This window comes from Ylistrum balloti, unplaced genomic scaffold (assembly GCF_031769215.1).
Source record: "Ylistrum balloti isolate Yb309-2 unplaced genomic scaffold, AGI_CSIRO_Ybal_v1 Utg370246, whole genome shotgun sequence".
NCBI lineage: Eukaryota > Metazoa > Mollusca > Bivalvia > Pectinida > Pectinidae > Ylistrum > Ylistrum balloti.
This window is the reverse complement of record NW_026782198.1, coordinates 262471-283550: the sequence shown is the minus strand read 5'-3', so window position 1 is coordinate 283550 and position 21080 is coordinate 262471. Positions and strand designations below refer to the sequence as shown.

Here is a 21080-nt window from a genome sequence, read left to right as displayed (position 1 = left end):
CACAAACATCCTCGGAAACCATTACAAGGATGTACAGCGTGTCCTTGACAGCTATCCTAATTAGTTTCGGTTTGCATACTTAAATCACTAAGAGTTTTACTTAAACTGGAAAACACAAAAAGGATTTATGTTTGGAACGTATTTCATAACTTTCTTTCTTTTTTTTAACAAAATGTTTGTTTGGTTTTTTAGGAGTATTTGTGTCTTATTTGCCATCTGTCCGTTGACGTTAATTTATAGTACATTGCAATATTTCAAGATAAGAAGGAGGGATTCATTTTACGTGATAGAAACCCGAAACAAGCATTCTCCGTGTCTGCAATATAAGCTCTGTTATAGTGTATTCTTTCCATGGACGAGAGTCTATGCTCGTGTCAAACTGAAATTCTGTATCTCCCATTAGAGAAAGTGACAGAAGGTGGAATAGAACCGGTATGCAATGTACATTAGGAAACAATTTGTCCCCACATCCAAACAATAGACGGTAGACAATCAGACTTACTAGCTAACGTTTATATTGCGTGAGACATGCTCAACTCTGGAACATCGGGGTCAGAAAGCATTCATCCTAGCCAATGAATATGGCATTGACCCTTGTCAATTTTCACCGGAAAATGTTGGATATCTAATCATTGCGATCACAGATAGTCTTATGTATGTATACATAATATATATATTTACTTTTAAGACTACCAAACATTATAAGTAGAGAAATATTGCTTTTACATTGTATTTGTAATTTATGAAATAAATATCTCCTTCAAAAATTTCTTCCTCGATATGTGTATTTTTTTCTCTCCTTACAAATCGATATCAATGTAATTAAAGTAATCAGAGTTACAATTAATAGAAAGTTTAATTATGTCTAATTTGAAACTGATTTCAGAAAAGAAATACATTTCAAAGTTAATCTTAGCATGTAGCCTTAGGCCAGAACAACACAAAAACAGAAAAGGATCCTCGGGGTGCATATTACTTCAAACAAGAAAATTATTAAAATGTCGATATCGTGTGACAGAGATGAAAATAAAAGATTTTAGAGGGACATAAAATGGAAGCTCCTGTGAAGTATGTAACAAATGAAATTAAATGTCGGATTCACGGACTATATTTATGTGTCGGGAACATTGAGCTGATGTAAGTGACAAGGTGCATGTCGAATATAAACCGGTTTAAGTGTTAAGGATGCACGTGCCTGATGCTCTAATTACTAGTCTGGTCTAATAAGCACAGCTGAACCTTCTCTTTAACTATTGATAAAAAGGATAATTTTCTACGTAATAAGCGACAAAGCGCGTCATCCAATGACATTGCCCGGGTGTAATGTTTTCTTTACGATAAGGAGTGTCTGCCAGACCGGTAGCTCTACCTCAGACACGTGTAAAGGAAAAAGTCAACTCACATCGTCTTCCTCTCTCCGTATCACTTCCTCGGCACGTGCGCGGAGGAATTTCTAATCTCTGCACGCGCAAGCAATATGCTGCATTTTTCAATATTATCATTACTTGGACGCCTGTATTCGTCTAATTAGACTCGGTCTTGTGTTTAGAGGAATTAATTCCACTGACGAGAAAGAAATCTCTAGCATCTTTATCGAGGCTTATAAATTGTGAACTAAAATTGATTTTTTTCTGAGAGAGAGAGAGAAAAAAAATAAAAGAATGAAACGAACCATTTAGACTATTAGTAAATTGTGATTTTCCTAATGGAATATTTCAACAAATATTTGCTGATATTAATGAGTTTGTACTTTTTATATTAAAATATCAATTATGACAAGCGACCAAAGGAGATGGATATTGTGATAAGGGTTTAAAATGAATTGTTTGAATGATGTGTTTTATCTACGTCATGCGCGTAAAGATGCTATAATGACAAAAATCACAACTATATGGCAGGTATACCTTGCGGCAAGGATACGTTTTAAGACTGATTGAATCCATTGATTATAGCGTCATTATCGACCGATTCGATCTCGCTTTTTTCTCCTCGACCATTTAAGCTGTACGGTGATCCTTGTCAGGACTTCGTACTTTTTAAACTGTTATTTAGATGATATCGTTATAGCGTTATGTACAATTGTTCCCGAGAAATGTATTTTATGCCCACAATAATATCGTGTTTCCAGTATAGGGTATCAAGTTTAAGTAAATAAACTTCATCCAAAGTAATGAAAAAAAGTATTGAATTATTCAACAACAAAGAGAATACCAACATATTGACGGAATTCGATAAAAACTGGGCGTAAATCTTGATAAAAGAGAGATTGACATGGAGACCTCGAAAAAGTACAATGAGAATGGAGCCAAGTGTTGCGAAAGGGTAAGCGTCGTCAGATAAACAACAACTGAACCACCAGGCATATTCCTGTCAACCACGTCCAACTTCATAACACAAAAAAGAAACAGAACATTTTCCAATGAGATAATTACGACGACCAAAATATTCGCCTATGACTCGTATCAACATGCATTTATCGAAAAATTGTGTTGTGAAATTATCTGCCTATTATACATTTTTTTATAATCACAACAGACGCTTGGATATCTAATCAACTGCGACTAGTAAATAAGACACCATAGGTTGGGGAAATAGGGAAGTTGCTACATATAAATGTAACATCAACGCTAGAGAAATAGAAATCATCATGTTCATCATTCAGCTTGGCGGAACTCTGTCTCTGTTGGTCGCGGCTGTCGCGTCATTGATTTGGAAACGTTTGACTAAAATGCAACCGTATACTTGTATATATCATGTTATCAATTTTTAAGTCAATCCTATAGAAGATTAAAAAAGGAATGAAGATGGCTGCAATGGGAAGACAACTGACTGTTGTGCGCTATATACGGTCGGTAAGGAATGAGAGGAAGAGAGGTTATCAATAAAAACATGACGCCATGAGAAAGCATTAGAGAATTAAGTTATAATCTAAGAGGTGTTGATCCCTCTAATACTACCAGCGTTTCAATGCTGTAGCCACGCCCCTCCATTTACCGGTTAAGCGTCGCAAGGAAACAGATGTAGACAGAAAAAACTTCCTTCATCACACAGAGGGAGCTCTGACGTGGACGTAAGTCGATAATTATAGAGTAGGTGACATTAAACAAAAAGAAGATTACTTTTTATGACAAAGTGCAAGGTATGTTTACCACGATAATGATACGTCTAAGAGATGGTTTTATAAGGATGATGCGAATTAATACCGTTATTCCTGTAAGGGATATTCTACTTCACGGAGAGGGTACCGGTGAAGGAAATCCGGATACACATGACAACACGAAATCGTTCTAAGTCTAACGCATCTTGGTTGTAATTATACAAGCAGAAAAACACCATACAAACACAAGTTTATGCGATTACCCTCATTTGTACAACGGAACGTAAGAGGATCATTCGAAGAGGAAAACAAGTATTCTATGGCATATAAATGAGTTTCCGATCCTCTCGTAATAAGTCTGGGTTCCCGTGGGAGACGCCAAAAGACGGTAGCATGATATGGGGATGTAAAGAAAATCCAGAGATCTATGCTTTCCTGAAATACATTACATTGTGTGAAATGTTCGAATTTCTCCAGGCCCAAATTTATCTAATTAAAACCCCAAAGGCTCGTTTGGTCGGCTCTCCTAGGCCAACAGTCGCGTGATACAACAAATTTCAATACAACATCTAGTTTATAAAAGATTACTGGTTGTCGCTTCATTTTCTCTAGAAGAAGGAACTGTTCATGTTTTTGAGGTAGTAATCTGTTAGATCAGACCACAATCGAGATGGGAAACTAACTTCTCAAACAAAACCAAAAAAAAATATATGTAACATGAACACCGGGTCTTTAATCAGTTGATTAAGATAGTGTCCCAGGAATATTAACCCGACATCTTATCGGTCAAGGAACACCTCCCAATGGACCGGAATTGTCCCCAAACAAACTACACAGAAAATAACCCCTATTTTGGAGATCAAGATAGGGTCAGTGGAAGGTCTCTGTAATTCTTTTTGGATAAAAAATACCTCCCTTGGGTGGTTTGCTCGTCCCCTCCTAACGACCTTATCTCGTATAAAACATGACTGGTTCTAATACTTTTCGTGATGTTCTGTGTCACAAAAATCACAAAATGTGACAAGGATTCATGTGATAGCGACGAGAAAAGCCATATGCAATGACACAAGCCAAATTATGATGGCCTTTAAAGCGATGATAGAAAATGTTATCTTTTTTTCTTTACTAAATCGTGTATGGAAATCAGAAACAATGGAAATATATTCATGTCATTCTCAGCTTAATAGTATTCATGGATGTGATGTGAATAATGAAAATATTGATTTCCCGATGTTTGTAACGTTAAGTTTAGAATTTGATATATTTATAATTGGAATCAGAGATCACTTGTATTTAAGAAATTTCCACCACTCGTCAAATTTCCTAGTGTACTCAAGTTATAAAATACTGGAAGTTCTGTTCGGTATAGCTATTTTAGATCTATAAATGAACTTACTATGATAATTTTATGTCTTTAATTTACGGAATGGTCATTTGAGACTGGTTAAAAATTATAAAACGTATTTGACGCTTCTTTGGAACATTTTTTTCATGTTGGTAATGTCAATATAATAGTAAAGTTCTTGTGAGAGTGTGACGTTTCGATGACTACACAGTCACCTTCATCACACAAAATCAGGGAAAAATACTCTGTACTACATTGAAGTTTGTCTGGTAATTTTAATTATTGTATAAATCTCAACAGAGAAATCAAGGGAAACAATTTTGACGTAGTCCGTTCAAGTTTCTATGGTAACATATAACCTTAACTATTAAATGTTTTGCTTTTTATGGTCATGCTCACCAAAGAAATGACTTAGAAGGCACTAATATTGCAAATATACTTGTTGTGGTGTGTTTGTAGGGCGGGGAGGGGGGGTAAAGAACTAAACTAAGACAGTCATTAGTTCAACTGTTTACCCCTTTTCTCGACTCTGTCAAAATCCTGATTTACATGCGATTCTTGGAGTAACAAAGAACCTTATACCTTTTAATCGAAAGCTCTTACAACGGTACAGATGTTGAAGTGTCCAGTGGACACACGTGGACGTATGCACGAGAAATGTCTTCTCGGGAGATCACACGGGCTGATGTTTGACCCCAGGTCAGTATACACGTGTGAGGATAAAACTGACTTTTTCTGATTTGGTTAGCTGCCCGTATATTTCAATCAGGAGATCGGTGAATCATTTGAACGGCATCCTGCTGAAAATCACAAACCGAACAAGTAAATCTCGTGTGATATTTACAGGTTCAGTAGTAATCTTTTCAAATCGAGAGGACTTCACGATCCCCGGAGACGAATTTCGTAAGACAAACATGAAAAATGTTTTCAATTTCTGTAATATAAACACTCATCATTTTCATAGATTTGATTTGAAATATATATTCGTTCATGCTGAAAGATGTCATTATATTACTTTGAATTATTCTCAAATGAGAATGGTATTGTGTGAGAGAAGATTTTTTGTTCAAAGTTGGGAAAAAAGTTATGAAACTATGAAAATAGAACGCATATCACTATATACATCACTGTCCCGTGTGAAAACTAGTTGGTCTATCTTTTCATTACGCATTTACAAGTAGACGGTAGGTGATGCGAGAACCGTACTAGCTCCAAAGGGTCATTAATATCTACTTCAACTTTCCTTATCGACACTTCAAAATTTCACATGGTTTGTCAAACATAGAACTCTTTTTATAATATATCAATATTTTTAATAGAAATATGGAAAATTAATGATTGGCGAGTTATCTGAGTCAGTTATCTTTAGGAGGAGATATGGGGTTGTCGGTTTTGTCGAAATCTTTGGAAAGTGAGTGCATTTGATCTGGGGAGATAACTCTCTGACGAGCTGATCCACACTTCGCTAGTGACGGCCTAGCGATCTATTGACTACGAATGTTCTTTCCCCCACCCCCGAGACACGGGTCGTTTGTGACGCTGTGGCGAACACAGGGGGGATACAACTCTATTTCAAATCACAGGTCTGCAAAAATCATTTTAACACAGCTTATGCCTAATGAATATTACAAACTCTCTTGAGATCTGATTCCTTGTAAATTGTGAAAACTTCACTTCTGTCTGAAAACCAGTTGCGAAAGCCTGGTTATCTTAAGTTTATGCTATCTTTCTTTTCTTCCTTTTCTTGTGTGTGTATAATTCGTTTCTTATGATAGAGTAACACATGTTCGTGGAATTCAAAACAGATATAAATGACCAGACAAACTTCAATGTAGTACAGAGTATTTTTCCCTGATTTTATGTGAAATTTCAAGTATTTTGGTTGTAAAATGTTTTACTTGGTCTCTGGAAATCTTGGTTACTATGGAACAAGCGGGTCACGTCTTCCAATAACTAGCATCACAGGGTGGAGACGTCATTCAATTGTTTAACGAGTTACAATTTCATATGATCACAGAATGGACCATAAGATTAAGTATCTTGAGATAGCCAAAGATGAATGCAAATCCGCCTGTCTGTACTTTCAGATTCTCATGAAAAGTGCATAAAAGGGTTTACATGATAATGTGAGAAAGTCGTCTGTACCTTAACCCATGCATGATATAAAACACGAAAAACACGTGTCGAAGTCGTAGCTGTATCATGTACTCATCATGTATATCTTAATTGCTTACGTTCCCACCTGTTGAAGTGTCCAACATGCGTTAAGTACTTGAGCAGGAAGTTATCATATAGTACACAAGGTTAATGGATATTTCTTTTATTTTATGTTTTATATTGATGACAGATCTATAAAAAGTATGTTAAGACACTCCGCAAGTGATCAAATTCAAGACCTCTGTCTCAATTTCGAAAATCTCCCTGACCGATATAAAGTGGCTTACATTATTAGGTACACAAAGGTCGGTCATATTCTGGAGGGTGATACGGGATTTAATTCCATCGCGAAGTTTTTCTATGATTCAGTAATAATTTGAAATAAATAAATTACAAATTATACAAACGGCTGTCTGAATAAGTAACACTTCATCACTGAGAGAAGATACATAACAGAATGACACCTAGTCTCACATCCCAGTAAATAGTACAATTAACAGTTATTATACCGTGGTAACGAGGACAATTATCAACGTCAGCTATCTGAACTTAACCGGCTTTAAATATTGCTTTTAATAACAATTATATTGTTGTTATTACCTTGTAAAGAAATATTTCATGAAAAAAAGCCATGCTCTGTATAACAAACCAACCAACCAACAAAATAACCCAAAAAAACAAAAATAAAACAAAGAAACTAAGTAATAAACAAACACACAATATAACAATAGATATGGAACACGTACAACACTTCCTAGCAACACCGGGATTAAATGTTTGTGACATGGGTATGATATATGGTTGATACCTAGTAAAGGCCTGTACAATTAATAATAAATTACAGACAGTATTATTAGGATTGGTTATATCTATCATTTTACAGGAAAAAAAAACGGTTTTTTTATATTCTTGAATAATCATTTTTATGTGTGACGGCTTAAACGACAGAGTTCATCAAAGCTTCATACTGTTTTTGTGATCACAAAGCAATGATGTCATCAGTCTAGACAAAAGTAAAAAAAAAACTCAACGTCATAAATCCACAAAAATATCTATTTATAGAGTACAGTACCTGTACCCCACTTTCAGTGTAAGTTCATCACTTACATTCATACTGTACTGATATCATATGGTGTATTCAACACTCGGTATATATACTGTACTTTTATCATATAGTGTATTCAACACTCGGTATATATACTGATATCATATAGTGTATTCAACACTCGGTATATATACTGATATCATATAGTGTATTCAACACTCGGTATATATACTGATATCATATAGTGTAATCAACACTCGGTATATATACTGATATCATATAGTGTATTCAACACTCGATATATATACTGACATCATATAGTGTATTCAACACTCGGTATATATACTGACATCATATAGTGTATTCAACACTCGGTATATATACTGATATCATATAGTGTATTCAACACTCGGTATATATACTGATATCATATAGTGTATTCAACACTCGGTATATATACTGATATCATATAGTGTATTCAACACTCGGTATATATACTGTACTGATATCATATAGTGTATTCAACACTCGGTATATATACTGATATCATGTAGTGTATTCATCACTCGGTATATATACTGATATCATGTGGTGTATTCAACACTCGGTATATATACTGATATCATATGGTGTATTCAACACCCGGTATATTTACTGTACTGATATCATATGGTGTATTCAACACTCGGTATATATACTGTACTGATATCATATGGTGTATTCAACACCCGGTATATTTACTGTACTGATATCATATGGTGTATTAAACACTCGGTATATATACTGATATCATATAGTGTATTCAACACTCGGTATATATACTGATATCATATGGTGTATTCATCACTCGTGTATTCAACACTCGGTATATATACTGTACTGATATCATATGGTGTATTCAACACTCGGTATATATATTGATATCATATAGTGTATTTAACACTCGGTATATATACTGATATCATATGGTGTATTCATCACTCGGTATATATACTGATATCATATAGTGTATTCAACACTCAGTATATATACTGATATCATATGGTGTATTAAACACTCGGTATATATACTGATATCATATAGTGTATTCAACACTCGGTATATATACTGTAATGATATCATATGGTGTATTCAACACCCGGTATATATACTGATATCATGTGGTGTATTCAACACTCGGTATATTTACTGTACTGATATCATATGGTGTATTCAACACTCGGTATATATACTGTAATGATATCATATGGTGTATTCAACACCCGGTATATATACTGATATCATATGGTGTATTCAACACTCGGTATATATATTGATATCATATAGTGTATTCATCACTCGGTATATATACTTATATCATATAGTGTATTCAACACTCAGTATATATACTGATATCATATAGTGTATTCAACACTCGGTATATATACTGATATCATATAGTGTATTCATATATACTGATATCATGATTCAACACTCGGTATATATACTGTACTGATATCATATGGTGTATTAAACACTCGGTATATATACTGTACTGATATCATATGGTGTATTCAACACTCGGTATATATACTGTACTGATATCATATGGTGTATTCAACACCCGGTATATATACTGTACTGATATCATATGGTGTATTCAACACTCGGTATATATACTGATATCATATGGTGTATTCAACACTCGGTATATATACTGATATCATTTGGTGTATTCATCACTCGGTATATATACTGATATCATATGGTGTATTCAACACTCGGTATATATACTGTATATATACTGATATCATATATACTGATATCATATGTGTATTCAACACCGGTATATATACTGTACTGATATCATATATATTGTGTATTCAACACTCGGTATATATACTGTAATGATATCATATGGTGTATTCAACACCCGGTATATATACTGATATCATGTGGTGTATTCAACACTCGGTATATATACTGTACTGATATCATATGGTGTATTCAACACTCGGTATATATACTGTACTGATATCATATGGTGTATTCAACACTCGGTATATATACTGTACTGATATCATATGGTGTATTCAACTCTCGGTATATATACTGTACTGATATCATATAGTGTATTCAACACTCGGTATATATACTGATATCATATGGTGTATTCAACACTCGGTATATATACTGATATCATATGGTGTATTCAACACCCGGTATATTTACTGTACTGATATCATATGGTGTATTCAACTCTCGGTATATATACTGTACTGATATCATATAGTGTATTCAACACTCGGTATATATACTGTAATGATATCATATGGTGTATTTAACACTCGGTATATATACTGATATCATATGGTGTATTCATCACTCGGTATATATACTGATATCATATAGTGTATTCAACACTCGGTATATATACTGATATCATATGGTGTATTCAACACTCGGTATATATACTGATATCATATGGTGTATTCAACACTCGGTATATATACTGATATCATATGGTGTATTCAACACCCGGTATATTTACTGTACTGATATCATATGGTGTATTCAACACTCGGTATATATACTGATATCATATAGTGTATTCAACATTCGGTATATATACTGTACTGATATATATAGTGTATTCAACACTCGGTATATATACTGTATGATATCATATGGTGTATTCAACACTCGGTATATATACTGTAATGATATCATATGGTGTATTCAACACTCGGTATATATACTGTACTGATATCATATAGTGTATTCAACACTCGGTATATATACTGATATCATATAGTGTATTCAACACCCGGTATATATACTGTAATGATATCATATGGTGTATTCAACACTATATATACGATATCATGTGTATATATATACTGTACTGATATCATATGGTGTATTCAACACTCGGTATATATACTGTAATGATATCATATGGTGTATTCAACACTCGGTATATATACTGATATCATATATATATTGTGTATTCATATATATACTGATATCATATAGTGTATTCAACACTCGGTATATATACTGATATCATATAGTGTATTCAACACTCGGTATATATACTGATATCATATAGTGTATTCAACACTCGGTATATATACTGATATCATATAGTGTATTCAACACTCGGTATATATACTGATATCATATGGTGTATTCAACACCCGGTATATTTACTGTACATATGATATACTATCATATGGTGTATTAAACACTCGGTATATATACTGTACTGATATCATATGGTGTATTCAACACTCGGTATATATACTGTACTGATATCATATGGTGTATTCAACACCCGGTATATTTACTGTACTGATATCATATGGTGTATTCAACACTCGGTATATATACTGATATCATATAGTGTATTCAACACTCGGTATATATACTGATATCATATAGTGTATTCAACACTCGGTATATATACTGATATCATATGGTGTATTCAACACTCGGTATATATACTGATATCATATGGTGTATTCAACACCCGGTATATTTACTGTACTGATATCATATAGTGTATTCAACACTCGGTATATATACTGTAATGATATCATATGGTGTATTCAACACCCGGTATATATACTGATATCATATGGTGTATTCAACTCTCGGTATATATACTGTACTGATATCATATAGTGTATTCAACACTCGGTATATATACTGTACTGATATCATATGGTGTATTCAACACTCGGTATATATACTGTAATGATATCATATGGTGTATTCAACACTCGGTATATATACTGTACTGATATCATATAGTGTATTCAACACCCGGTATATATACTGTACTGATATCATATGGTGTATTCAACACTCGGTATATATACTGTACTGATATCATATGGTGTATTCAACACTCGGTATATATACTGATATCATATGGTGTATTCATCACTCGGTATATATACTGATATCATATAGTGTATTCAACACTCGGTATATATACTGATATCATATGGTGTATTCAACACTCGGTATATATATTGATATCATATAGTGTATTTAACACTCGGTATATATACTGATATCATATGGTGTATTCATCACTCGGTATATATACTTATATCATATAGTGTATTCAACACTCGGTATATATACTGATATCATATAGTGTATTCAACACCCGGTATATTTACTGTACTGATATCATATGGTGTATTCAACACTCGGTATATATACTGTACTGATATCATATGGTGTATTCAACACTCGGTATATATACTGATATCATATGGTGTATTCAACATTCGGTATATATACTGATATCATATAGTGTATTCAACACTCGGTATATATACTGATATCATATAGTGTATTCAACACTCGGTATATATACTGATATCATATAGTGTATTCAACCCAGAAACCCGTTCTTATATGACCCGGGAGTTTAAATATGACTCTGGAGTTGGTTTCTCTCTAAATACCTGTACACATATGACCCTGGACTTGGTGTCTCTAAACACCTGTACACATATGACCCTGGAGTTGGTGTCTCCCTAGAAACCTGTTTAATTATGGCTCTGGAGTTGGCGTCTCTCTAGAAACTTGTTTAAATATGACCCTGGGGTTGGTGTCTTTCTAAACACCTGTTTACATATGACTCGGGAGTTGGTGTCTCTCCAGACACCTGTTCTCATATGACCCTAGAGTTGGTGTCTTTCTAGATACCTATTCAGATATGACCATGGGTGTTCGTGTCTCCCTACACACCCTTTCTCATGTGACTCCCGTCTTTATGAGGATTTTTAACCGTTACCAAACATCAATGGTTTCATCCATCAAACCGAAGTACATCCAGCAAATGTCGATGAGACGACTATACCGAACACGTAAGAAATCCAAAGACCGTCTTTTCCGCCATTACATTTCTATCTGTAGGCGATTGGAGCTACAAAACATTTGCTGATTAAATTAGCTATTTTTTCCAGAAGAAATCTCCACTGATACTAAACATTCTATTGGGTTACGATTGAAGTCTGGCTAAATATTAAGACAAACGATTGGTAAACTTGTAAACTTAATTCTATTTCCCATTGTCCAAATGTGTCCAAATTTTCCCCTGGGGATATCACTGATATATCAATTTATATTCTATATTACGATGTGATGTGAGGTGTTATTGACCGTTCGCGCTAGGGAAAAAAATTAAAGCGTATATATAACATTCGGAAATAGTCCCTTCCAATTCCAAACCACTAGACACACAAACCTAACCAATCAACCAACCACCCCTACCCCACCCCCACCCCTACCCCCATCACTCGCCCCTACCCCCATCACTCGCCCCTACCCCCATCACTCGCCCCTACCCCCATCACTCGCCCCTACCCCCATCACTCACCCCTACCCCCATCACTCGCCCCTACCCCCATCACTCACCCCTACCCCCATCACTCGCCCCTACTCCTATCACTCGCCCCTACTCCCATCACTCGCCCCTACCCCCATCACTCGCCCAAACCCCCATCACTCGCCCCTACCCCCATCACTCGCCCCTACTCCCATCACTCGCCCAAACTACCCCCATCACTCGCCCCTACTCCCATCACTCGCCCAAACCCCCATCACTCGCCCCTACTCCCATCACTCGCCCAAACCCCCATCACTCGCCCCTACCCCCATCACTCGCCCCTACTCCCATCACTCGCCCAAACCCCCATCACTCGCCCCTACCCCCCATCACTCGCCCCTACTCCCATCACTCGCCCAAACCCCCATCACTCGCCCCTACTCCTATCACTCGCCCCTACCCCCATCACTCGCCCCTACCCCCATCACTCGCCCCTACTCCTATCACTCGCCCCTACCCCCATCACTCGCCCCTACAGGTAATCAAAATCATACATTCATCAAACGTACATATCTTAGCGGTTTTCTCATTTTGTAGCTGATTTCCCTCTGAATTTCTCGCGTTGAAAATATCATTGCGCTAATCGCAATTTCCGTATGTTTTTAATGTTTTTATTTTTTGAAGATGCACGAACTGATAATTCATTAGAATAGTCTTAATCAGCTAAATTGTGATTGTGCTAAATAAAATACGTTTACAGGAGTCTTTTCAAATGTTCTAAGATTGCTTTAGGGGCTACAATATCTCATTCGTTAGAGCGTCAGATTTTGCAATCACAGTTGAAGACCCGAGGGATCAGGTTCGATCCCTGCTGAAGGCAGGTTATGTTTCTCAGGAAACCTTACGGTGCTTTCGTGGTTTATGTCCTTGGAAAAACACTTAACCCCAAATGTTTTGGATAGCAATGGTCAGGCCTACCACATCCTACCACATCATATTCAATGTGGGAACTGTACCAATATGGTTTCCACACTCAAAATGTCAACAGTGATAATCCCAGCAAACAAACAAACGCACGTATAATTGATCTAAGTTATTCATACATATAAATGTAGTATTTCCAAAAATAGATGCTTAATGAAGTCGTTTAGGCATTATGTTTTCAAAGATTTCGCTAAAAGGTCATACGTCTCGGTACGTTGACTGGAACACAAAGATCACGATGTTTAGTCTGTACCTACCATATAAGGCGATATCATGATATATATCTATATACGCTGTACCTATCATTCTTTTATGAGCCAACTGTTTGCCCTAATTGAACAACTAGACATTGTTTATCTTGGTTGAATACCTGATGATGTGAGAATCGTTCATGAACATATATATGGACAAGTGTGTTAAGTGTTAACATGAACATCGTTCAGTTGCTTATAAAACAAAAGAAGCAAACTTGTCTCAGGAATGCAGAAAAAAGTTTTGTCTCTCTCTCTCTCTCTCTCTCTCTCTCTCTCTCTCTCTCTCTCTCTCTCTCTCTCTCTCTCTCTCTCTCTCTCTCTCTCTCTCTCTCTCTCTCTCTCTCTCTCTCTCTCTCTCTCTCTCTCTCTCTCTCTCTCTCTCTCTCTCTCTCTCTCTCTCTCTCTCTTTCTCTCTCTTTAGTCCCTTTGTTGTATTATGTAAATTCAGCAAAATTACACGATCCAGTACTTCGTGAAACGAAAAAAAAAAAATTGGTAATTTTGCTTTTTCATAATTATCATAATTGTGCTTTGGTAATTATTGGTAATTATGTGTTTTGACGAATTATGCATTGAAAATTAAAAATTTATGTCACTTTCGGAAAAAATGTTTTCATAATAACACTCACGGTGACAAAGATACCTGAAAATCGGCTTCTGATTATAAGACAGTATGACTTAACAAGTGCTTGTTATCAACAACGGATATTTAGGCTCCAAACAAGATAACTATTGTAAAAACGTGAAGCCTTTGACTTGATTTCAGATTTTTGACCAGAAAATTCAAAACGACGTAAAATTGAAATTAGAAACAGTGTATTCAGTACAGATTTTTATGTAAAAATCATCTTCAACTCCTGCTATCCCAATATATAGTTTCGAGGCAAAATTCACTTCCATTTTTTCTAAGTAAACTTTTTATATGTGTGCTATAGTTAAGATGTTTATTGGCAGTGTATATACTTATCATAATGAAGAAATTGGGTCGATGTGTATGTGTGTATCATTAACTCTATCTATTCGTTGTGCAGGTGTGTACATATGTTGTGTAAGTGTGTACATTTGTTGTGTCTGTGTGCACATATGTTGTGTATGTGTGTACATTCGTTACGTATGTGTGTACATTCGTTGTGTATGTGTGTACATTCGTTGTGTATTTTATATACATATGTTGTGTCTATGTGTACATTCGTTGTGTATGTGTGTAAATTCGTTGTGTATGTGTGTACATTCGTTGTGTATGTGTGTACATTTGTTGTGTCTGTGTGCACATATGTTGTGTAAGTGTGTGCATTTGTTGTGTCTGTGTGTACATTCGATGTGTATGTGTGAACATTCGTTGTGTATGTGTGTAGATTCGTTGATTCTGTGTGTACATTCGTTGTGTAAGTGTGTACATTCGTTGTGTCTGTGTGTACATTCGTTGTGTATGTGTGTACATTCGTTGTGTATGTGTGTACATTGGTTGTGTCTGTGTGCACATATGTTGTGTAAGTGTGTGCATTTGTTGTGTCTGTGTGTACATTCGATGTGTCTGTGTGTACATTCGTTGTGTATATATACATTTGCTATGTATTGTGTACATTTGTTGTGTCTGTGTATACATTCGTTGTGTCTGTGTGCACATATGTTGTGAAAGTGTGTGCATTTGTTGTGTCTGTGTGTACATTCGATGTGTCTGTGTGTACATTCGTTGTGTATATATACATTCGTTACGTATGTGTGAACATTTGTTGTGTATGTGTGTACATTCGTTACGTATGTGTGAACATTCTTTGTGTATGTGTGTATATTCGTTACGTATGTGTGAACATTCTTTGTGTATGTGTGTACATTCGTTGTGTAAGTGTGTACATTTGTTGTGTCTGTGTGTACATATATTGTGTATGTGTGTACATTCGTTACGTATGTGTGAACATTTGTTGTGTATGTGTGTATATTCGTTACGTATGTGTGAACATTCTTTGTGTATGTGTGTACATTCGTTGTGTAAGTGTGTACATTTGTTGTGTCTGTGTGTACATATATTGTGTAAGTGTGTACATTTGTTGATTCTGTGTGTACATATATTGTGTATGTGTGTACATTCGTTGTGTATATATACATTTGCTATGTATGTGTGTACATTCGTTGTGTATGTGTGTACATTCGTTGTGTATGTGTTTACATTCGTTGTGTATGTGTGTACATCCCATTACGTAGGTGTGTACAATAAACAAGATGTTGATTTCTTGAGTATATGTATACCATTGTTACATTCGTGCAGTAGATATAAGATGTAAATTGGCTATTTTCTTACGTGTATTTAAATAATGTATATGAGAAAAATCTTCTCTCCGTATCCTCATTGTGGTTTTAGAGTAAAAAATACTAATAAGATTTGTGAGCAAAGTGACATATTTGTGGTGTGATACCTTACGCACAGATGAATGCAAATCAAAACCCGTTACTAGATTTAAGGCCATCCGGGCGAACAAGATTAGTTATGTTGAAATAACTTGTTTAGTAATTGTTGTGAAATAAATATAGTTTATTTATGTATTTAATCCGTTACCTGGTTACTATGTCTCTGTAAACAACTTTAACCGTCTATCAGATATGCTACTCGGCCATACCATAAGAAAACGGAGACAAAATATTGTACCTATTGAAATATCAGGTTAATGACTATATGTTTACCTCTGCATGTTTAATCGTTTTCGGTTAATAATAAAATTCCATTTAATGGCCAATCTCATTAAAAATGTCGAATTAATGGGGCACGTCCCTGGTCTACAGTAGAAATCTTTGTGATCGGTAGTAGATGGTTTACTAATATTTCCCTCCGGACCTCGGTTCCATCACCGGCATACGTTTCCGTACATTATCTTTACCAAATTGATTAGGAATTCATCATCTTCGCTGCAAGCGATAGAAATGACACGCTGAAATCGATAGCTTGAACCTCCTATATCGGAGTAGGGAGGAACTTAATATCTCCTCTCTGTTACAACCATATGGTCCTTTATTTAATGAGGACAAAACCACTTCACTTAAACTATCAGATGATATCATAATCACAATTGACCAACTTCATAACATTTTCGTTTGAAACAAGACATGTAATTTTAACCAAGGTATTTTTTAAATGATTGCAAATTTTAAAATATCCTGGAGCTATCGCCTTTTTTAAATATCGCAAACGTCAGACATGCTATCTTCTTCGAATTTTGGTTATCTCTGTCAAGATAAGTTATTGCTTTTCCACCAAATTAATATAAAAACACACACACACATAATCATAGTCTGTTTTAACGATAAGAAAGTACTCATCTCCTAAATGCATTCTATCAGATATAAGGTCTCGTGACAGTGTCACCCTGAATTCCGTGTACATTTTTGAAGTACTTAATTCAAATATGTACAAGTATTTTACGCAGTGTATCTTAATGTCTTTACTAACAATACCAGAAGTTATTCATTTCGAGGCGCATAAGTTGAAAATGACACTATGTTGAACAGCAAGAGAAAAGTATACACAGTTCAACATCTTTCAACATCGTTCCTATCTTAAGAATGCTAGTGTGTTCTACATTTCCGTTGTTTATTAGTTTGCTTGCTGGCTTGTTGGTTTGTTGTTTATCAACATTTAGCTCTAATTAGTATTTTTGGTAATTTTGTAATAAATTGCTTTTTTGAAACAAAATACTCCTTTCAAAGGTTAAACAGTCATGTAGCTATCATTTTAAATGACCTTTCGTACCCATGCATAATGAATAGACTCTGTCCGTCCAGTTTTACCGAGCACTTGAATTATTGGCATCAGTCACCAACCTTTCTAATATCGGAGACAATAACCATATGCTACTTCATTTAGAATACCATTAAAATTATTAAATTCATAAGTTGGCAATTTTCCATGACGATAAAACATTATCCTCACACACGAAATCTTCTAAATATTCCATATTTTTAAACTTTCTTTTCAGATTTTAAAATTATTGAAATTGATTACAGTGGAAGCTACAGGATGATTCCATCTACGCATTGTAATTAGACTTCCAGTCGAAGCACGAACGGGTCGAGTTAGAATTAAATATTAAAGCGTGCTGTTGAGTGCTAGCATATCCCTATATTCTCCCTACGGACTAATCAAACCGAAAGCAAGATATACGAAGAATTACAACGCTTTCGTGTAGTGTTGAATTGTGGTATTGTTTCACATAATACAACGAGTTTGATGAGGGCCCGAACATTGTATTGATTATGTGGCTTTAATTCTTGATTCTTAAACAAGTATTATCATAACAATCTGTAATAAGGTTTTTTCTTTTGATATCAATTTTACAACATGTCCAGATATAAAAAAGAAATCCGGAGTCTTTCTTTATTTCTGTTTTGTTAAAAATGTAATATGTACATCGTTCAATTGTATAATTGCCTTCCCGTAGTATCTGTTTTTAATGTCTAAACTTTATAATTTATTTACATGATGTAATACATACTAATGTTAATTCTTCTTCGATTCCTTGTCAAATCAGAATTAACATACAACATTCGGTTATAGTGTACTCAAACAGAACACGCTACATCGTCGTAAATAAAACGTTATCTACCAAACCGTGTCAGAGCATCAGTATCTATCTACAGGCCAACACGACAACACGACGGGAGAAATAACACGTATCAGACACTGAGGAAAACTGCTTCTCTCTCTTTGGATTCAAAACGTAATATTTCCACATCTAGAAAAAAACGATAATATTGTAATATTGAAAAGCAAATTAGAAAAAAAATATCAACCATTACGCGCCCACCTCAGCTCTCCTGGCAGGAGAAAGGAAACGGTGACAAGCGCCAAAATTAAGTATAAGGAATGCACTGCTGGAGCAAAAATGAATAATTCTATGACGTCATAACATTGATTAAGATGGAGAGAAATTTTCACAATAAAGTATATATTTTGATATGTTTTGGATCATTTAAGATAAAAAATATTATCCTGATTATCTACGTTACCATGGATAAAGTCTATATAGCGCCGAAGATTTCACAAAAGACATCCAATTGTGTAAGTGAATAAAAATCTAAAATTACATGTAGATACAGTAGAAAGGAGAAAAAAATAATTTCATTATACAACTGTTTCGTCCTTCTCGTCACTGATGCTAAGGGCCTAAATTTAGAAGCCTAGGAGGCGACGGTGGAAAATCAAAAGTGATCAAAACAAAAGTCAAACTCTAGATGGGGAAGTGCACTATCCCAATAATTCAATTTCATATATCTGATCATTTAAAAAAAACTCAAGTACATATGTACATTCTGAACTGTGCCGCTATTCCAATTAATCCAAAACGTGTCCTGAAGATGCTAACATTAACTCTGCGTCTCAATATTTGTCTATGTATTTCTTTGAAAAACGGCTAAAATAGATTATTCTCCGTAGTTCTTTTTTCAAATGAACTGACTTTGTTGCCCGGCCTTGCAGCTATCAAAATGCAATTACTAAAATGGTTACTTTTGTGAATATGGCCGTTTCACACTTACAACCTCTTAAGGTATACCTTCCTTAGAATGTACACGCTATCAGAGTTACTTTTAACTATTTTTTCATGGATATTTTCAGATATGTACATTTTTAACACTTCAACATCGTTCAACATCGTTCCTATCTTAAGAATGCTAATGTGTTCTACATTTCCGTTGTTTGTTAGTTTGCTTGCTTGTTGGTTGGTTTGTTGTTTATCAACATTTAGCTCTAATTAGTATTTTTTGGTGATTCTGTAATAAATTGCTTTTTTGAAACAAAATACTCCTTTCAAAGGTTAAACAGTCTTGTAGCTATCATTTTAAACGACCTTTCGTGCCCATGCATCTTTTGTTTCTGTAATAAGCGTGATTCTTTTATAAACATGAAGTACTGGCTTTACGAGTAGGTCTTCGGATGGATGAAGGAATTGATGAGGTCTCATGGACCCCTAATTTTTTATGATTAGAGTGAATACTTATGAACCACGACCGCAGTAGAAACATATACATTATAAATATACTTATCATAAAAGATATTCCTGTACCATACTGATCAATATATCTTATCTAGGGTAGTTCGGAGCATTTTCTTCTGATGGGTAATGTCGATAGAATAGTAGTTCTTAACCAGTAGAAGATTAGAGTGTGACGTTTCGATGACTACACGTTCACCTTCATCTTACAACACAGCCAGTAGAAGATTAGAATGTAACGTTTCGATGACTACAAGGTCACCTTCATCTTATTACACAGCCAGTAGAAGATTAGAGTGTAACGTTTCGATGACTACAAGGTCACCTTCATCTTATTACACAGCCAGTAGAAGATTAGAGTGTGACGTTTCGATGACTTTAACCTTTATCAGACAAATGACCAGTGTGTAGCGTACTATCACTGACGTACGTTTGTATCTGGGGATTTCTCCCAACAGTCTCTTCACTGATTATTAGATGTTTCAAGTTCTGGAAAGTTTATGAAACGTCCATTTTTATTTTTCACTTGGCATCATGTTTCGTGCTATTGTTTGTACTAAGCTTGAGTTTTTTCCTGTTTTTGTTGTTATACAATTATAAATGATAAGCTATGTATGCCTTAACAATACCCACGATCATAGGTTACACCAGTTTTGATTCACCATCCAATAAACCATCACAGGATAAAGAATCCCACTACCTCACGAAACTCATAGCTTGTTACACATAATCGCCCGCTTGGTAAGATGTGGTCTGATTACAAACATACTTTTCTGTTGAATTTACAAATTTATTTTGAAAAATTTCTAATCTACAACGATCATCTCTAAATATGATGATCAAAGTTAAAATCCTATTGCATAAAATAAACACACATATTAAAGATAT

General features: G+C 35.0%; 1 protein-coding gene across 1 annotated transcript; it reads left to right on the top strand.

The window, feature by feature from the left end:
- The first annotated feature begins 2271 nt into the window (after positions 1-2271).
- Positions 2272-13686, top strand: LOC132552391 (uncharacterized). Its single transcript, XM_060216560.1, has 4 exons — positions 2272-2322; positions 2961-3070; positions 12883-13511; positions 13658-13686. Exons 1-4 carry the CDS (start codon positions 2272-2274, stop codon positions 13684-13686), a joined length of 819 nt encoding a protein of 272 aa, XP_060072543.1.
- Positions 13687-21080: the final 7394 nt, after the last annotated feature.